Genomic DNA, 13,767 nt, shown 5'->3' with positions numbered 1-13,767 from the left:
ATGCCGGGCTCCACCGGTTTCAAACGCTGCGCTACCTGCAAGGAAGCTATCCCGTCATCGGACGGGCACTCAAAGTGTATAAAATGTTTGGGGGAAGCTCACATTCCCCAAAAATGTGCCCACTGCTGTAAACTCAGCTCCAGGGCACGGAAAGACAGGGAGCTTAAACTCAAACTGCTCCTGCTTCAAAAATCTATCGGGTCAGTTTCAGACCCAGGCATTGAAGCCGGCTCCGCTACCCGACACAGCCCCCCCCCCCTCAAAAAAGCTCAAGAAGTCTACGAAAAAGGGGCACCTTTCCTCACCGAGCAAGACTATGAGGCATAAAGTTTCTCCAGGCAGATCAACGATCTCTCTGCCTGTGATTCCTCGCCTCAGCAATTTTCACGAGCCAGGCTCCTCCCGAACAGCGCAAAAGCCGCCTGAGGCTTCAGCGCCGCCGAGAAGCTCCGGTGCCGAGGCATCAGGCTTCCAGTTGCCTGCCTCAGGGACGGCACCGTTCAGCACCGCGAATGAGACGGTGCCGACATTCTACAGCACGCCTCACCCGAGGCAGCCCGACATTTCTCGCCCGGCACCGACGCCTGCGGGGCATTCTGACACACAGATCACAGCCAGAAGCCCCGATCGCAGGAATGCTCTTGTGCAGCAGCCTCTGTCGGCTCAGCTTTCATCTCCCGCAGGAGCTGCTTTCACTCATTTTACCCAGACAGCTGATCTGCTAGTATCACCTACCTTGCAGTCTCCACTCATGAATGCATATTCTGTTTCGATGCCTGAGTCAGGATCTGAGCAGTTTTCCTCCAGTGAGGAGGAAACAGATCCACAGGGAGTTTTTTCCCCATATCATGACTCCCAGCCCCGGACCCAGAGCAATAAGGGCTATGGAAATACTACCTCATCCCACTCTCAGGACCCTGCCCCTTGGGGGATGAACCCCTGGATGGCACCACCTATGCCCTACCCGCCACCATGGCAATACTGGACACCATGGACATCATACCCTCGGGAACACATGCCCCGTGGCCATTCGACCAGGCGCAACACTGATCCAGTGCCGTCTCCTAATGCATATGCTAGTGACACGAGACGCCTGGCAACACAGCCACGTTCCCAGGATAAACCTAGCCCTTCTCCTGGTCCAACAGATCCGGAGTTAGCACCGGAGGAAGCATTACTTCCCCTTCCTCCCACTCCCTCTGATGAATATACAAAATTCCAGGACCTCTTTAAGAGAGTTGCTAGTGACCTGAACATTAACTTGGAAGTGGTTCCCGAACAACAGCATGAGCTAACGAACATCCTACAGCCCCCTTCTTCCTCCAGAGTGGCACTTCCAATTAACGCAGCCCTTTTAGAACCCGCTAAGTCCATCTGGCAGACTCCAGCGACAAGCCTACCTACCTGCAAGCAAGCGGACAAGAAGTATTTTATTTCTCCAAAGGACTCTGAATTCCTTTTTACCCACCCAGCACCAAACTCATTGGTAGTGGACGCTGCGAACCAGAGGGCCAGACAACAGTATTCTCGTTCTGCCCCACCTAACAAGGATAGCAAACGACTGGACCTGTTTGGTCGCAAGGTCTATGCATCCTCCACCCTCCAATTTCGCATAGCTAATTATACTGCAGTCCTGGCAAAATACGACCATAAAAACTATAATAAGTTAATGGACTTTATTGATGACATTCCAGAACAAAGAAAACAACAGTTCAGAGCTATAGTTTCTGAGGGCCAAGCCATTTCACGCACCGCTCTCCAAGCAGCCCTCGATGTAGCCAACACAGCGGCAAGATCTACCGCTACAGCGATAGTCATGCGACGGGGCTCATGGCTCTCCTCTTCCTTTTTTCCTCGCGAAGTTCAGAACACAATTGAAGATCTTCCCTTCGACGGTGACAAACTCTTTGCTGCTAACACGAATGAAGTGCTTCATTCAATGAAAGACTCCAGAACAACCCTCCGGTCTTTAGGTCTCCAGACACCTACGGCAAGAAGACGACAATATCGATACCAACCATACCACCGGCCACGTTATCCCGCATTTACACAACCTTCCCATAGACCGCAGGAACAGCAACAGCCGCAACGTCCACGACCAAGATTCCAGCGACGTCGCCCAAACTCTACAGGGGCGCCTCAACCCCCACCAGCTAATAGGCAGATTTGAAAACTTGGTCGAGGGTTTAGAAAGCAATGCCCTCACTTCAGCCGGCACACCAATCTTTGGACACCGCCTACGACCTTTTTTCCAACAATGGAGGAAGATTACCTCCGACAAGTGGGTCTTAGAGGTAGTTACAATTGGATACGTCATCCCCTTCCTCTCCTTACCTCCCACCCACCCACCCTCCCCGTCCCTCTTCAGGGACCCTTCTCACGAGCAGCTACTCCTCCAAGAGGTGCAACATCTCCTTCATCTGGGAGCAGTAGAAATCGTGCCAGAGCGACACAGAGGGAAGGGTTTTTACTCCCATTATTTCTTAACGGAGAAGAAAAATGGGGGATGGCGACCAATCCTCGATCTCAGGCGGCTCAACAGATTCATCAAAAAGCAAAAGTTCAAGATGGTGACCCTCAATACCATAATCCCAGCGCTGGAGCAGGGCGACTGGTTTTCTGCCCTCGACCTACAAGATGCCTATTTCCACGTCACTATACATCCGGCCCACAGACGTTTCCTCCGATTTACCCTTGGTTCCACACATTTCCAATACAGGGTACTCCCCTTCGGACTATCTACAGCCCCCCGTGCTTTTTCCAAACTTCTAGCCGTAGTCACTGCTCACCTCAGGAGACAAGGGGTAATAATATTTCCGTACCTCGACGATTGCCTCCTCAAAGCTTCAACATTCGACGAGGCGCTCCGGTTCACACGACTCACAGTCGAGTGCTTTCTTTCTCTCGGCCTACAAATAAACAGAGACAAATCCACATTACGCCCCACCCAGCACCTTCAGTTCATAGGCGCAGACCTCGACTCTCGGACCGGGCTAGCATCGCTCCCACCCGATCGCTACAATTCCATAAAACAACTGACCACAACTATTCGCAACAGCCCTCAGGTAACTGCCCGAGACTGCCTGCAACTACTAGGTCACATGGCCTCGTGCACTTTTGTCGTCCAGAATGCACGCCTACACATGAGGTGCTTCCAAGCGTGGCTTGCAACGGTTTACAAACCGAATATGCATTCTTTAAACAAGACTCTCTCCCTGCCTACTCCAGTCAAAGACTCGCTACGTTGGTGGACCGTCCACTCCAACCTTTGTTCTGGAGTCCCGTTTCTTCAACAGGCTCCATCACGCATTCTGACCACCGATGCATCTATGACAGGATGGGGTGCACATATGTCTCATCACACAGTACAGGGACTATGGTCACCAACTGAGACCTCCCTGCACATAAATGTACTAGAACTTCGAGCCATTCGCAACGCGTGCCGTCACTTCCTGCCACTAATCAAACATCATCACGTACGCATAATGACGGACAACATTGCTTGCATGTTTTACGTAAACAGGCAGGGCGGAGCTCGTTCCCATTCGCTGTGCACAGAGGCTATGAAGCTCTGGAATTGGTGCATTGTGAACAACATCCGGGTATCAGCTGCTTATCTTCCCGGAATCATGAACACCACAGCGGACGAACTGAGCAGACGCTTCCCATGGGACCACGAGTGGGAGATAGACGAGAAAACCATTCACAACGTATTCAGCATCTGGGGTTACCCAACAATAGACCTCTTTGCAACTGCAAAGAACAAGAAATGTCTCAATTTCTGCTCCAGAGTAGGACTGGGCAAACATTCCCTGGGGGACGCATTCATGATCTCATGGCACCGAAACCTATTCTATGCGTTTCCCCCGATACCAGTTCTCAACAGGGTTCTGATAAAAATACGAACGGATCGAGCCAAAGTGATCCTCATTGCCCCATCGTGGCCCAGACAACCATGGTTTCCCTTCCTCACCAGAATGTCAATCCAACCACCAATCTCCCTGCCGCTTATTCCGAACCTTCTATCTCAGCAGCACGGTCGTTTTCTCCACCCCAACCTGTCCATGCTTCACCTCAAGGCCTGGTTCCTATGTGGTTCTCCCAACGCGAATTAGATTGCTCCGAACAAGTTCAGGAGGTGCTCCTACATAGCAGAACGCAAGCTACTCGCAAGACCTATCTTCAAAAGTGGAAACGATTCACACATTGGTGTTCTGCCAAACATCTTTCTCCTACCTCGGTACCTCTTCCGTTTATATTGGACTATCTCTTGGGCCTTAAGCGATCCGGCCTTTCTTTCAGCTCCATCAGGGTCCATTTAGCTGCTATTACGACTTTCCCACACAAAATTGATGATACGTCTGTCTTTGCTCACGCTACAACGAAGCGTTTCCTCAAGGGCCTACAAACCTTATATCCAGACATTAAACAACCGACCACCCCCTGGGACCTTCATCTGGTACTGTCTGCCCTAACTCAGCAACCCTTCGAACCCCTAGCCACGTGCTCCCTTTTACACCTCTCCATGAAAACAGCATTTCTAGTGGCAATTACTTCTGCCAGACGGGCAGGAGAAATAGCAGCTCTCATGGCTCATCCACCATATACGATATTTTTTAAAGACAAGGTTACCCTCAGATTGCATCCCAAATTTCTTCCAAAGGTTCACTCATCATTCCATATTAATGAACCCATACACCTCCCGACTTTTTTCCTGAAACCACATGCAAACTCCTTTGAAGCCTCAATGCATACACTAGATGTTCGCAGAGCCTTGTCATTCTATTTGGATAGAACCAAACCCTTTAGAACCTCCTCTAGACTTTTTGTCTCTGTTGCAGAGCGCTCCAAGGGCATGCCTATTTCTACCCAGAGACTCTCCAACTGGATCTCCCAGTGTATCCGACTGTGCTATCAGATGAAAGGGGTTGCACCTCCAGATGGCATTAGAACACACTCCACTAGATCTCTGGCTGCCTCCATCGCGTTCTTACGCAAAGTCCCCTTGGCTGACATTTGTAAAGCAGCCACCTGGTCATCTGACCATACTTTTGTTAAACACTATGCCCTTATTCAAGGCCCTTTATCTGACATACGCTTGGGCAGGGCGGTACTCTCGACGGCGTTCCTACCAGATCCGAAGTCCCTACCTCCTTAAGATACACTGCTTTTAAGTCACCTGTAGTGGAGCACCCACAGGGACATCTCTCGAAGAAGAAGAGGAGGTTACTCACCCTGTGCAGTAACTGACGTTCTTCGAGATGAGTGTCCCTGTGGGTGCTCCACTACCCACCCTCCTCCCCTCTACTTCGGAGTTGGGGGGCCTCCGTGGTAGAGAAGGAACTGAGGAGACCGGCCACGCATGCGTTCTATTACCCTAGAGTCACAGCGGGGGGGCAGATTCTGAGCATGCGTGGCCGCTATGAGTACTGCTGCAAAAATCTCCGGGCGAAGGCGCAGGGACGCACCAACACCTGTAGTGGAGCACCCACAGGGACACTCATCTCGAAGAACGTCAGTTACTGCACAGGGTGAGTAACCTCCTCTTTTCTAAAAAGATATATGCTCTTGTTCAAACAGGAATTAATTCAGTGAAGTCCAATGGTCTGTATAATGCTGGAGATCAGACTAGATGATCATAGTAGTCCCTTTTGGCTTTATCTATGAATTTCATTAATATATGTTTTTTCAAAGGAATTATCCAGTTGATTATTATCTATATCTATTGCCTTCTAAACCTAAGATTTTAAGGGGAAAATATAAGTCTCTGATGCCAGCTGGGCTCCAGTTTCCATTTCTTGCAGTAAATCACGTGTGTGCACCCGGAAAATAAAACTCAAACATTTAGTTCTTATGTCTACGGTTGTACATTGCTGATGCTAGTTATCATTTCATCTGAATTTAAATTGAAATAATAGATTTCTCCTTTTGTATGTCTTAAATATAGAAAATACTTGACCCAACAAATAGCTTCTTGTATTTTTTTTTTTTTTGGTTTGTTGAGTGTTTACATTCCTTCAGACATACACTAGAATCTTGCTAATTCACATTTCACTAGTCCTTTTTCCTCAGGCCATAATGTGTGTACAAAGCCAGCAGTGTCTGTATAATAGCCTACTGCTGTAGAGAGGTATGTTGTTATGAATACTTCATTACAAAAATATACCACAGAACATTTACTAGTGTACTATATAACTATACTAACATAAATTATTAGAACTGCACTGGTTAAATAAATGAATTTTGCCTTATCCTTCTTTTATGTTTTGATTATTTTCAAATCTCATCACATAGTAATCATAGGACCATCCGGCTCATTTCCATGTCATCAGTGTGAACTTAGATACCACATTGCCTCCATTTGTAATACACAAAGAAATTTTATTATTTTTAAAACTGTGTTCAAATTTCAAATAGTTTTATTCTTTGAGTGGCAGGATACAATATCCAAGTAATAGTCTTCACTTGGAGTAATACTGAGTGACATGTTCAAATAAGTTATGAATGAGGAACTGTTAGTGAGACTGAATGTTTGGTTTACAAACTTTTCAAGCAGGAAAAGAGATAAAAATGTAATGGATGTATTTGAGATGGCCAGGCTTCGGATGCAAGCTCCAGTCAGACGACCTTCATCAAAGGGTGCAGCTGACCCTGTCAATGTTCAGAATATCAGGGAGTTCAATGAACTTAAATACACAGGCAAGTGGATTTTATCCTTTCTGATTGGAGGTTTATTTGCATCTCTTAATCATTTCCTAGCATTTAAAAGAAAATTCAGTAATCCTTCTCACAATTGCCCTTAACACAAACACTATGGACAGGGTCCTGGCCCTCACTGTATCTTCTTTTCCACTGGCATTCTGGTTTAACTAAACAACAGAGGGTCCTGTGGCACCTTTAAGACTAACAGAAGTATTGGAGCATAAGCTTTCGTGGGTGAATGCCCACTTCATCAGACGCAAGTAATGGAAATTTCCAGAGGCAGGTATAAATCACTATGGAGATAACGAGGTTAGTTCAATCAGGGAGGGTGAGGTGCTCTGCTAGCAGTTGAGGTGTGAACACCAAGGGAGGACTCCTTACTTGCGTCTGATGAAGTGGGCATTCACCCACGAAAGCTTATGCTCCAATACTTCTGTTGTTTTTTACAGATTCAGACTAACACGGCTACCCCTCTCATACTGGTTTAACTAGTGAGCTGAGGAGTCCACTGCCTGCTTACACCATGGCATAAGTAGTATGGCCAGGGAACCACTATATCCAGCTCATTCCTGGCTGCTAAAACAGCCCCTTGGAATGTTTTTAGTGGCATTGTATAACACATTCTGTGTTGTTTTTGTGGAGCATTTATATCAATTTGCAGTGCAAAATATTTTGATTCCCCAAAATGATGATATACTTACCTTCCATTAAACAGGAAAGCATATGAATGTTCCAGCAGCTTTTTAATGCACTTGTGTGTGCAATGATCCATTCTCATAAAGGTGCTGAGAGGGGTTTTTGAAAATCCCAAAGTGGCTTTGGAGCCCAAGTCCCAGTGAAAATCTACAGGATTTGTGCTCTTAAATAATTTAGACACTTTTGAAATCCCACCCTCAGTGTCTGACAGCAGTTTACACCTGACATATCTGTGCTTTCTTATTAACCAAAAGAAGTATCACCACAATCAAAATTCACTGTGTCAACCCTTTAATTTAGTTGTTGTCATTACCATAGAATCATTGAAACTCCTAATCCAACCACTACTAACCATCCCAGGTATTTATACATTGTTACGGTCTTTGGGTTTGTTTGTTTTCTGGCAAATTGAAGTTGCTTAGTTATTTTTTTTCATTTGATACACTTTACCGCCATCTATAAATTATTTTTATGAAGTGGCATTTTAACATATTATTACAAACCATCCACTTTTTTTGCCATTATTAGTTTTGATAGTCCTAGTGCTTTTAAATGCATGTAGTTCACATTTTTGAAGTAAATGTTTCTGAAATAGTGTTGTGATGAAATTTAAAATTCACAATCTATGCAACAGATTCAGAAACACGAGCAGACTTGAGATATATGTACCCCGACCCCCCAAAAGATGATCAAACCTTAGAGATTCAACAGCAGGCATTGCTAAGAGCGCAGCGGAAGAAACTCAACAGAATGAAAATGAGGAGGGATGCAGAAGGTAAGAAAAGAGTGACTTGAGAGAATGAAATCTATTTTTATTGGCTTTGATTTTGATATAACTGTAATAATCCTCAATTATAGTTTTAAATTTCCTTTAACTCATTGGCTTGTTCTGAAGAATGCATGCAGGTTCACAATAATTTGTTGGAAAACAGAAAGGTAAAGCTACTGTTGAAGTTCTATATATTTTAATACTACATAATAAAGAAAAAGCCAGTCTGTCTATCTGCACTTCCATTGTTAGAGTGGATGCTTCCCCTTGGTTCTTTGGGAGTAATTTTATTGTGATTTCATGATTATTTTAAAAAATATAGCAGAAGTTTAGGGCAGTTCCTGTTTCTTAAAATCTAAAGAGTCGTAAATAGCTTCCCTTTCTGGAAGATGAGTTTGACAGAAGTGACTGAAGATGGTCTGCAAGGCAACAATACTGCCACACTCATCACAGATAGTTTGGAAACCAAGAATTATTTAGACTGAAGTTAGTATAGCTAATAATGTGTCTCTGACTTTTGAACAAGAAATATGCTGAGGAATAGTGAAGACAAAGTTCTGCTGTTTTCAGTCTCAAAACCAGCCTTACACTGCAGGTCCCCTTTTGAAGTATTGAAGACAGTGGGGCAGGTCCTTAGCTGGTGTTAATTGTCATAACTCCATTGAAATTCAATGGAGGATTTGTCTCTGTTTCTTGTTAGGTAAATTAACTTTTTCACCTTCATTCATTTTCTGTATGCAATAATACAAAATGTCTTTGAACCAATCGTCTGCCATTTCAGTACCTTGGGTCTTATCTTCAAAGCCATCAGTGGGTTAGGATGCAGCTTCATAAGTGACCACTTCTCCATTCCATGATGCCCTAAAACAGTTGACCTTCTCTGTAAAAATGCAGTTGACAAAGCACATGAGAATTGAAGTCAAATTGTACTCTGAGAAATTTTAGGTTTCAGAGTAGCAGCCGTGTTAGTCTGTATCCGCAAGAAGAACAGGAGTACTTGTGGCACCTTAGAGACTAATAAATTTATTAGAGCATAAGCTTTCGTGGACTACAGCCCACTTCTTCGGATGCATATCATATGCATATGATATGCATCCGAAGAAGTGGGCTATAGTCCACGAAAGCTTATGCTCTAATAAATTTGTTAGGAGTACTTGTGGCACCTTAGAGACTAACAAATTTATTAGAGCATAAGCTTTCGTGGACTATAGCCCACTTCTTCGGATGCATATGATATGCATATGATATGCATCCGAAGAAGTGGGCTATAGTCCACGAAAGCTTATGCTCTAATAAATTTGTTAGTCTCTAAGGTGCCACAAGTACTCCTGTTCTTCTTGAGAAATGTTAGCTGTGGAATGAGCTTTCAGGGTCTGACCACTTTCAGGCAATGTTGCAAAATCCTCCTCAGCATAACTTGGTTAATTGGGAAAAAGAAAGAACAAGAGAAACAGATAAAAACAAAAGAGATCCCGATCAGACCTTCCTCTAACAGAGAAGGGAGAAGAGCAAAAGACCTATGAAGTATACTAGAAGCTTTGCTATACAGATCTAATTGACTTGGGAAGCAATTAAATACTACACTGAGGGGCACTATAGAATGCCCTCAGATTGCTAGATACATACAGCTAGAAAGACTAAATTAGTATAGACTTTATTTCCTGCATGGTGGTAGTTCTGAGGCTACAGCCTTCATGAAAGAGGGAAGAAGACCCTACCTGAAAAACAAGTAGTAATCTCACAAATTCTGCATCTACACCAAATCTCAACTCACTTGAAATGCCAGAATGAGTGCTGCCTGCAGTAGATTAGATACAGGTCGTCATAACATAATCACTCTTTGTTTCATACTGTGGATTCATTGACATCATCTAAATGTCCTCTTTCTTACATATTTTAGTTAGAAATGAATGTCAATAATGTTAACTATCAGTAATGTTCAGAGAAAATGTCCATTCAGGTGAATGGAGCAGTTCTCACCTCTGCCAGACCTGTCGTTTCAGGATCTCTGAAGACTCAGGTAGACATAATGGCATTTGCTTCACAATTTTGGAGGTTATTTTGCCACCATAAAAACTAGAGACTTTTTTGTTGTAAAGAATGCTCAGATTCTGGAATGCAAGGCGCATTATCACAGGCAAGCTGTTACTTATCTATCTGCCCAAACTTGTCCAGCTCTTCTCCTGGGGAGAAGCCCTTCTCATAAAAATTGCAATTTGGAGTTTCTTGCTGACTTACAGTGCCAGTTGCTAAAAGTTTGGAATAAATGCTAGTAAAGGCTTTAGTATTCCTGCCACTTGTAGCTTTTGTTGGGGAAAAATAGTTCTTTTGCAACTGTCCTAGGAAACCTGGATAGTATCTTACTCTACAAGCCATCCCAATATGACTAAGGGTGACCAAATTGACCTTGAAGGACAAAAGTTGTGTTTATTGCGTGATAAGCTAAAAATATGTTATGCATTAATGAGGAAGATGATGAATATTTCTTGGGTTTGTTCTTTCTGTGACAGGCTTTTCTGGTGTTCATGTACACTATAACTTTTATATACAGTATATAAAAAACAAACGTATATAAAAATACACTTAGTGTCTTAAATTGTGACCTTCTTGGGGCAGGGATCTTTTGAACTGTAATATTTTCTCAATCAGATTAAGTTTCTGATTAGCAGGCCACATTGCCTTTGAGAAGGCTCTGATTTATCTGGAGGAGTGTGCTTTGCCAGCTATGAAAGACAATTTTGACTCATTCTATTAATTTGAGTACAGATTGTCAATTTCATCTCGCCAATTCTGAATGGATAATGTAGTTTTAAATAACATTAATCTGAACAAAGCCAGATGTTCCCTTTTCCAGGGCAGTTTAGATTGGCAGACAAGTAACTGAACCCTGAGAACAATTCTGGGAAATCTCTTTATTTTTAAGCTACTTCATGGTCCTTTTTTTTTTGTGAATGGATTGACCCTCATTTGGTGAGATTTAGTGTTCAGGGAGTTTATGGTTCCAGTTCATATGATCCAATGGAGAAAGTCTCTTGGTCCCTTTCTCGTAGTGAAAGAACGATGTCACTCTGGCTCACGTTTCTGGGTACTGCGGGTGGCCGGTGAAGTGCTCTACTGCACTTGATCTTAGCTCACGGAGAATGGAGAAAACCAAAGCCCACCAATTCTTTGTCCTCCTTTGTCTTGTGACTTTCATTGTCCATCTTCTATTTTACACTTACTTATAGTCTGTTACTGTCACTTCCTACTCTGTAGTTCTGGACAAGAGAAATATGTGTTCTTTGCCTTTTCTCTGTTAATTTTCCAATTAACCTTCCTCAGAGTCAAATTCAACTCCTTTTTCTCGAGTGAAAATGGATCAGACGCTTTTCTTGTTGTCTCATTCAAGGGAAAAAGAAATGAGTGATATAAATATATAGTATGAAAATTACACTGCTGTTGGCTCTAGAGGCAAAGACAGTAATTCTAGAGATTCTGCTAACATTGTTGGGGGAGCAACAATAAAAAAAATATGTGGCTGATGCAACTCTTATAAATAAATGGAGATATACCCATCTCATAGAACTGGAAGGGACCTTGAAAGGTCATTGAGTCCAGTCCCCTGACTTCACTAGCAGGACCAATTTTTGCCCCAGATCCCTAAATGGCCTCCTCAAGGATTGAGCTCACAAACCTGGGTTTAGCGGGCTAATGCTTAAACCACTGAGCTATTCCTCCCCTCTTCTTTATATAAACATTTATTACTGTATTTTCCCTAGGTTTTTAAATAAGAGAAACATTTTAAATGTTAGCTGCATCATAACTTTAGAAACTAACACATTTCTAAACATATGACAAAAGTAGTTTCAAATACTACACTTGCCCCTGACTCTTGGCAATTTTTGTCATTTTGCAATCTCTTTCCTGCTTTTAATTGTTTTCCTTTCCCTTCTTACTAGTGTCATACAAACAGGAGAGCTGAGTGAATAATGGACAAGTTTAAGGCTGTTTGTGATTTTTTATACTTAGTCTCATTCTTTTTAAAGTTTAACCTTAAGTTACAATGTCCTGGCTTTCTAATATTTGAGATGTTAATAGTCCAACTTTTTTCCCCATTCATTTAACAGTGCTTTGTGAACATTAACTCCAACTTACTCAAGTTTTTGGTCTAAGAATTCCTTTATTACTCCTAAGTTCCATTTGGCTATTTTTATATAGTAGCTATTCAGATTAGATAGATTTTAAAGCCCTGAAGTTTAAGTTTAATCCTGATGACTAATAGAATATTGAGTATGGCTATCCATTAAGATCCTACATCTTTCTTTAATTCACCAATTTATTTTAGATAAGTAAAACATATTTATTTCATTTATGAAGAGTGGGGCAAGAAAACAAAAATATTAATATTATAGAAGTGGAAAGCATCTTTATTATAACAGAATAATACACTAATTTGAGTCCTTTGGCACATCTTGGAAGGTTAACTTTCTATTTGAATTGCCAATTCAGGGTGCAGAATTAACTTAGAGATGGATTCCTTTGCTTGAGCTATATGATTAGCATATTTTAATTTAATTTTTTATATTTTATTTGCACTTGTTAATGGGAATGCTGCAGACACTGATTTTAATTAAAATATTTGTGTAAGATGTAGTTTTAAGGCTTTAAACCTCATTCTTCTTCTTATGTATATTATAGTAGTGCCCAGAGGAGCCCGGGTTAAGATCAGAGCCCTGTTGTGGTAGGTGGTATACAGACCCAGAGTTAGACAAGGTTCCTGCCCGGAAACTTGTCTGTGAGAAGACCAACAATACAGGAAGAGCAGGGTAGAGGAAAACTATTAAATATTTACAATTTCTGTATACCTAAATACACTGTTCTTCTTTGAGTACCATTTCCTATGTGCATTCCACACATGGGTACTCATGCGCAATGTCTTTTGGCCTGCACATGTTCTGTAGCTCTTCTCGTGCTCCCGATTAAGAGTGTAAGAGACAGTGAGATTGTCTCTGAGTTCCATATCAATCAAACAAAATACCTGTATTTTTTCCAAAACCTTGCTTTTCCTCTGAAGATAAGAGACTTCACTCCATCAATATTCAGCATGCCCTGGCATTCTACCTGCAAGGAACCAAACCCATTAGGAAATCACCAAGACATTTTATTGCTACAGGAGAGAGATATCATGGGCAAGCCATATCCTCCCACTGCTTGCCAATCACCCACATGTGGAATACACATAGCGATCAGCACTCGAAGAAGTGGAGGTTACTTACTGTAACTGGAGATTCTTCAAGATGTGTGGTCCCTAGCTGTATTCCACTACCTGCCTTCTGTCACCTCTTTTTCTATTGGATTTGCGGTAAGAAGGGGAACTGGAGAGGCATCCACCCACACTGCCTCTTATACCCTCAGTTGGGACCACGAGAAGAGCTACTGCACATATGTGGACCAACAGACACTGCTTTGAAGAATTTCCAGCCTTGTTGTGCATGCATACCCATGTATGGAATACAGATAGGGACCACACATCTGAAAGAGCCTTCAGTTATAGTTAAGTAACCTCCTGTTATATGAATGTTTGGGTTTTCTTTTCTTTTCTTTTCCTTTTTTTTTTTTTT

General features: G+C 42.7%; 1 protein-coding gene across 7 annotated transcripts in view; it reads left to right on the top strand.

Annotated features, from left to right (window-relative positions):
- Positions 1-13,767, top strand: part of CSPP1 (centrosome and spindle pole associated protein 1) — a 156,550-nt gene that overhangs the window by 104,585 nt on the left and 38,198 nt on the right. For 6 of the 7 annotated variants that reach the window (XR_008443876.1, XR_008443877.1, XM_054019063.1 and 3 more), the window contains 2 exons: positions 6,554-6,699; positions 8,033-8,173. Coding sequence is in view for 5 of the 7 variants with exons in the window: in XM_054019063.1 (XP_053875038.1) it covers positions 6,554-6,699; positions 8,033-8,173 (287 nt within the window). In the remaining 2 variants the exon portion in view is untranslated. The remainder of the gene's footprint in view (positions 1-6,553; positions 6,700-8,032; positions 8,174-13,767) is intronic. The other variant, XM_054019060.1, reaches the window with a different exon arrangement.

The sequence above is a fragment of the Malaclemys terrapin genome, chromosome 2, assembly GCF_027887155.1.
Source record: "Malaclemys terrapin pileata isolate rMalTer1 chromosome 2, rMalTer1.hap1, whole genome shotgun sequence".
NCBI classification, from domain to species: Eukaryota; Metazoa; Chordata; order Testudines; family Emydidae; genus Malaclemys; species Malaclemys terrapin.
Note: the sequence above shows the minus strand (reverse complement) of the source record. Positions and strands in the feature narration are given on the sequence as shown.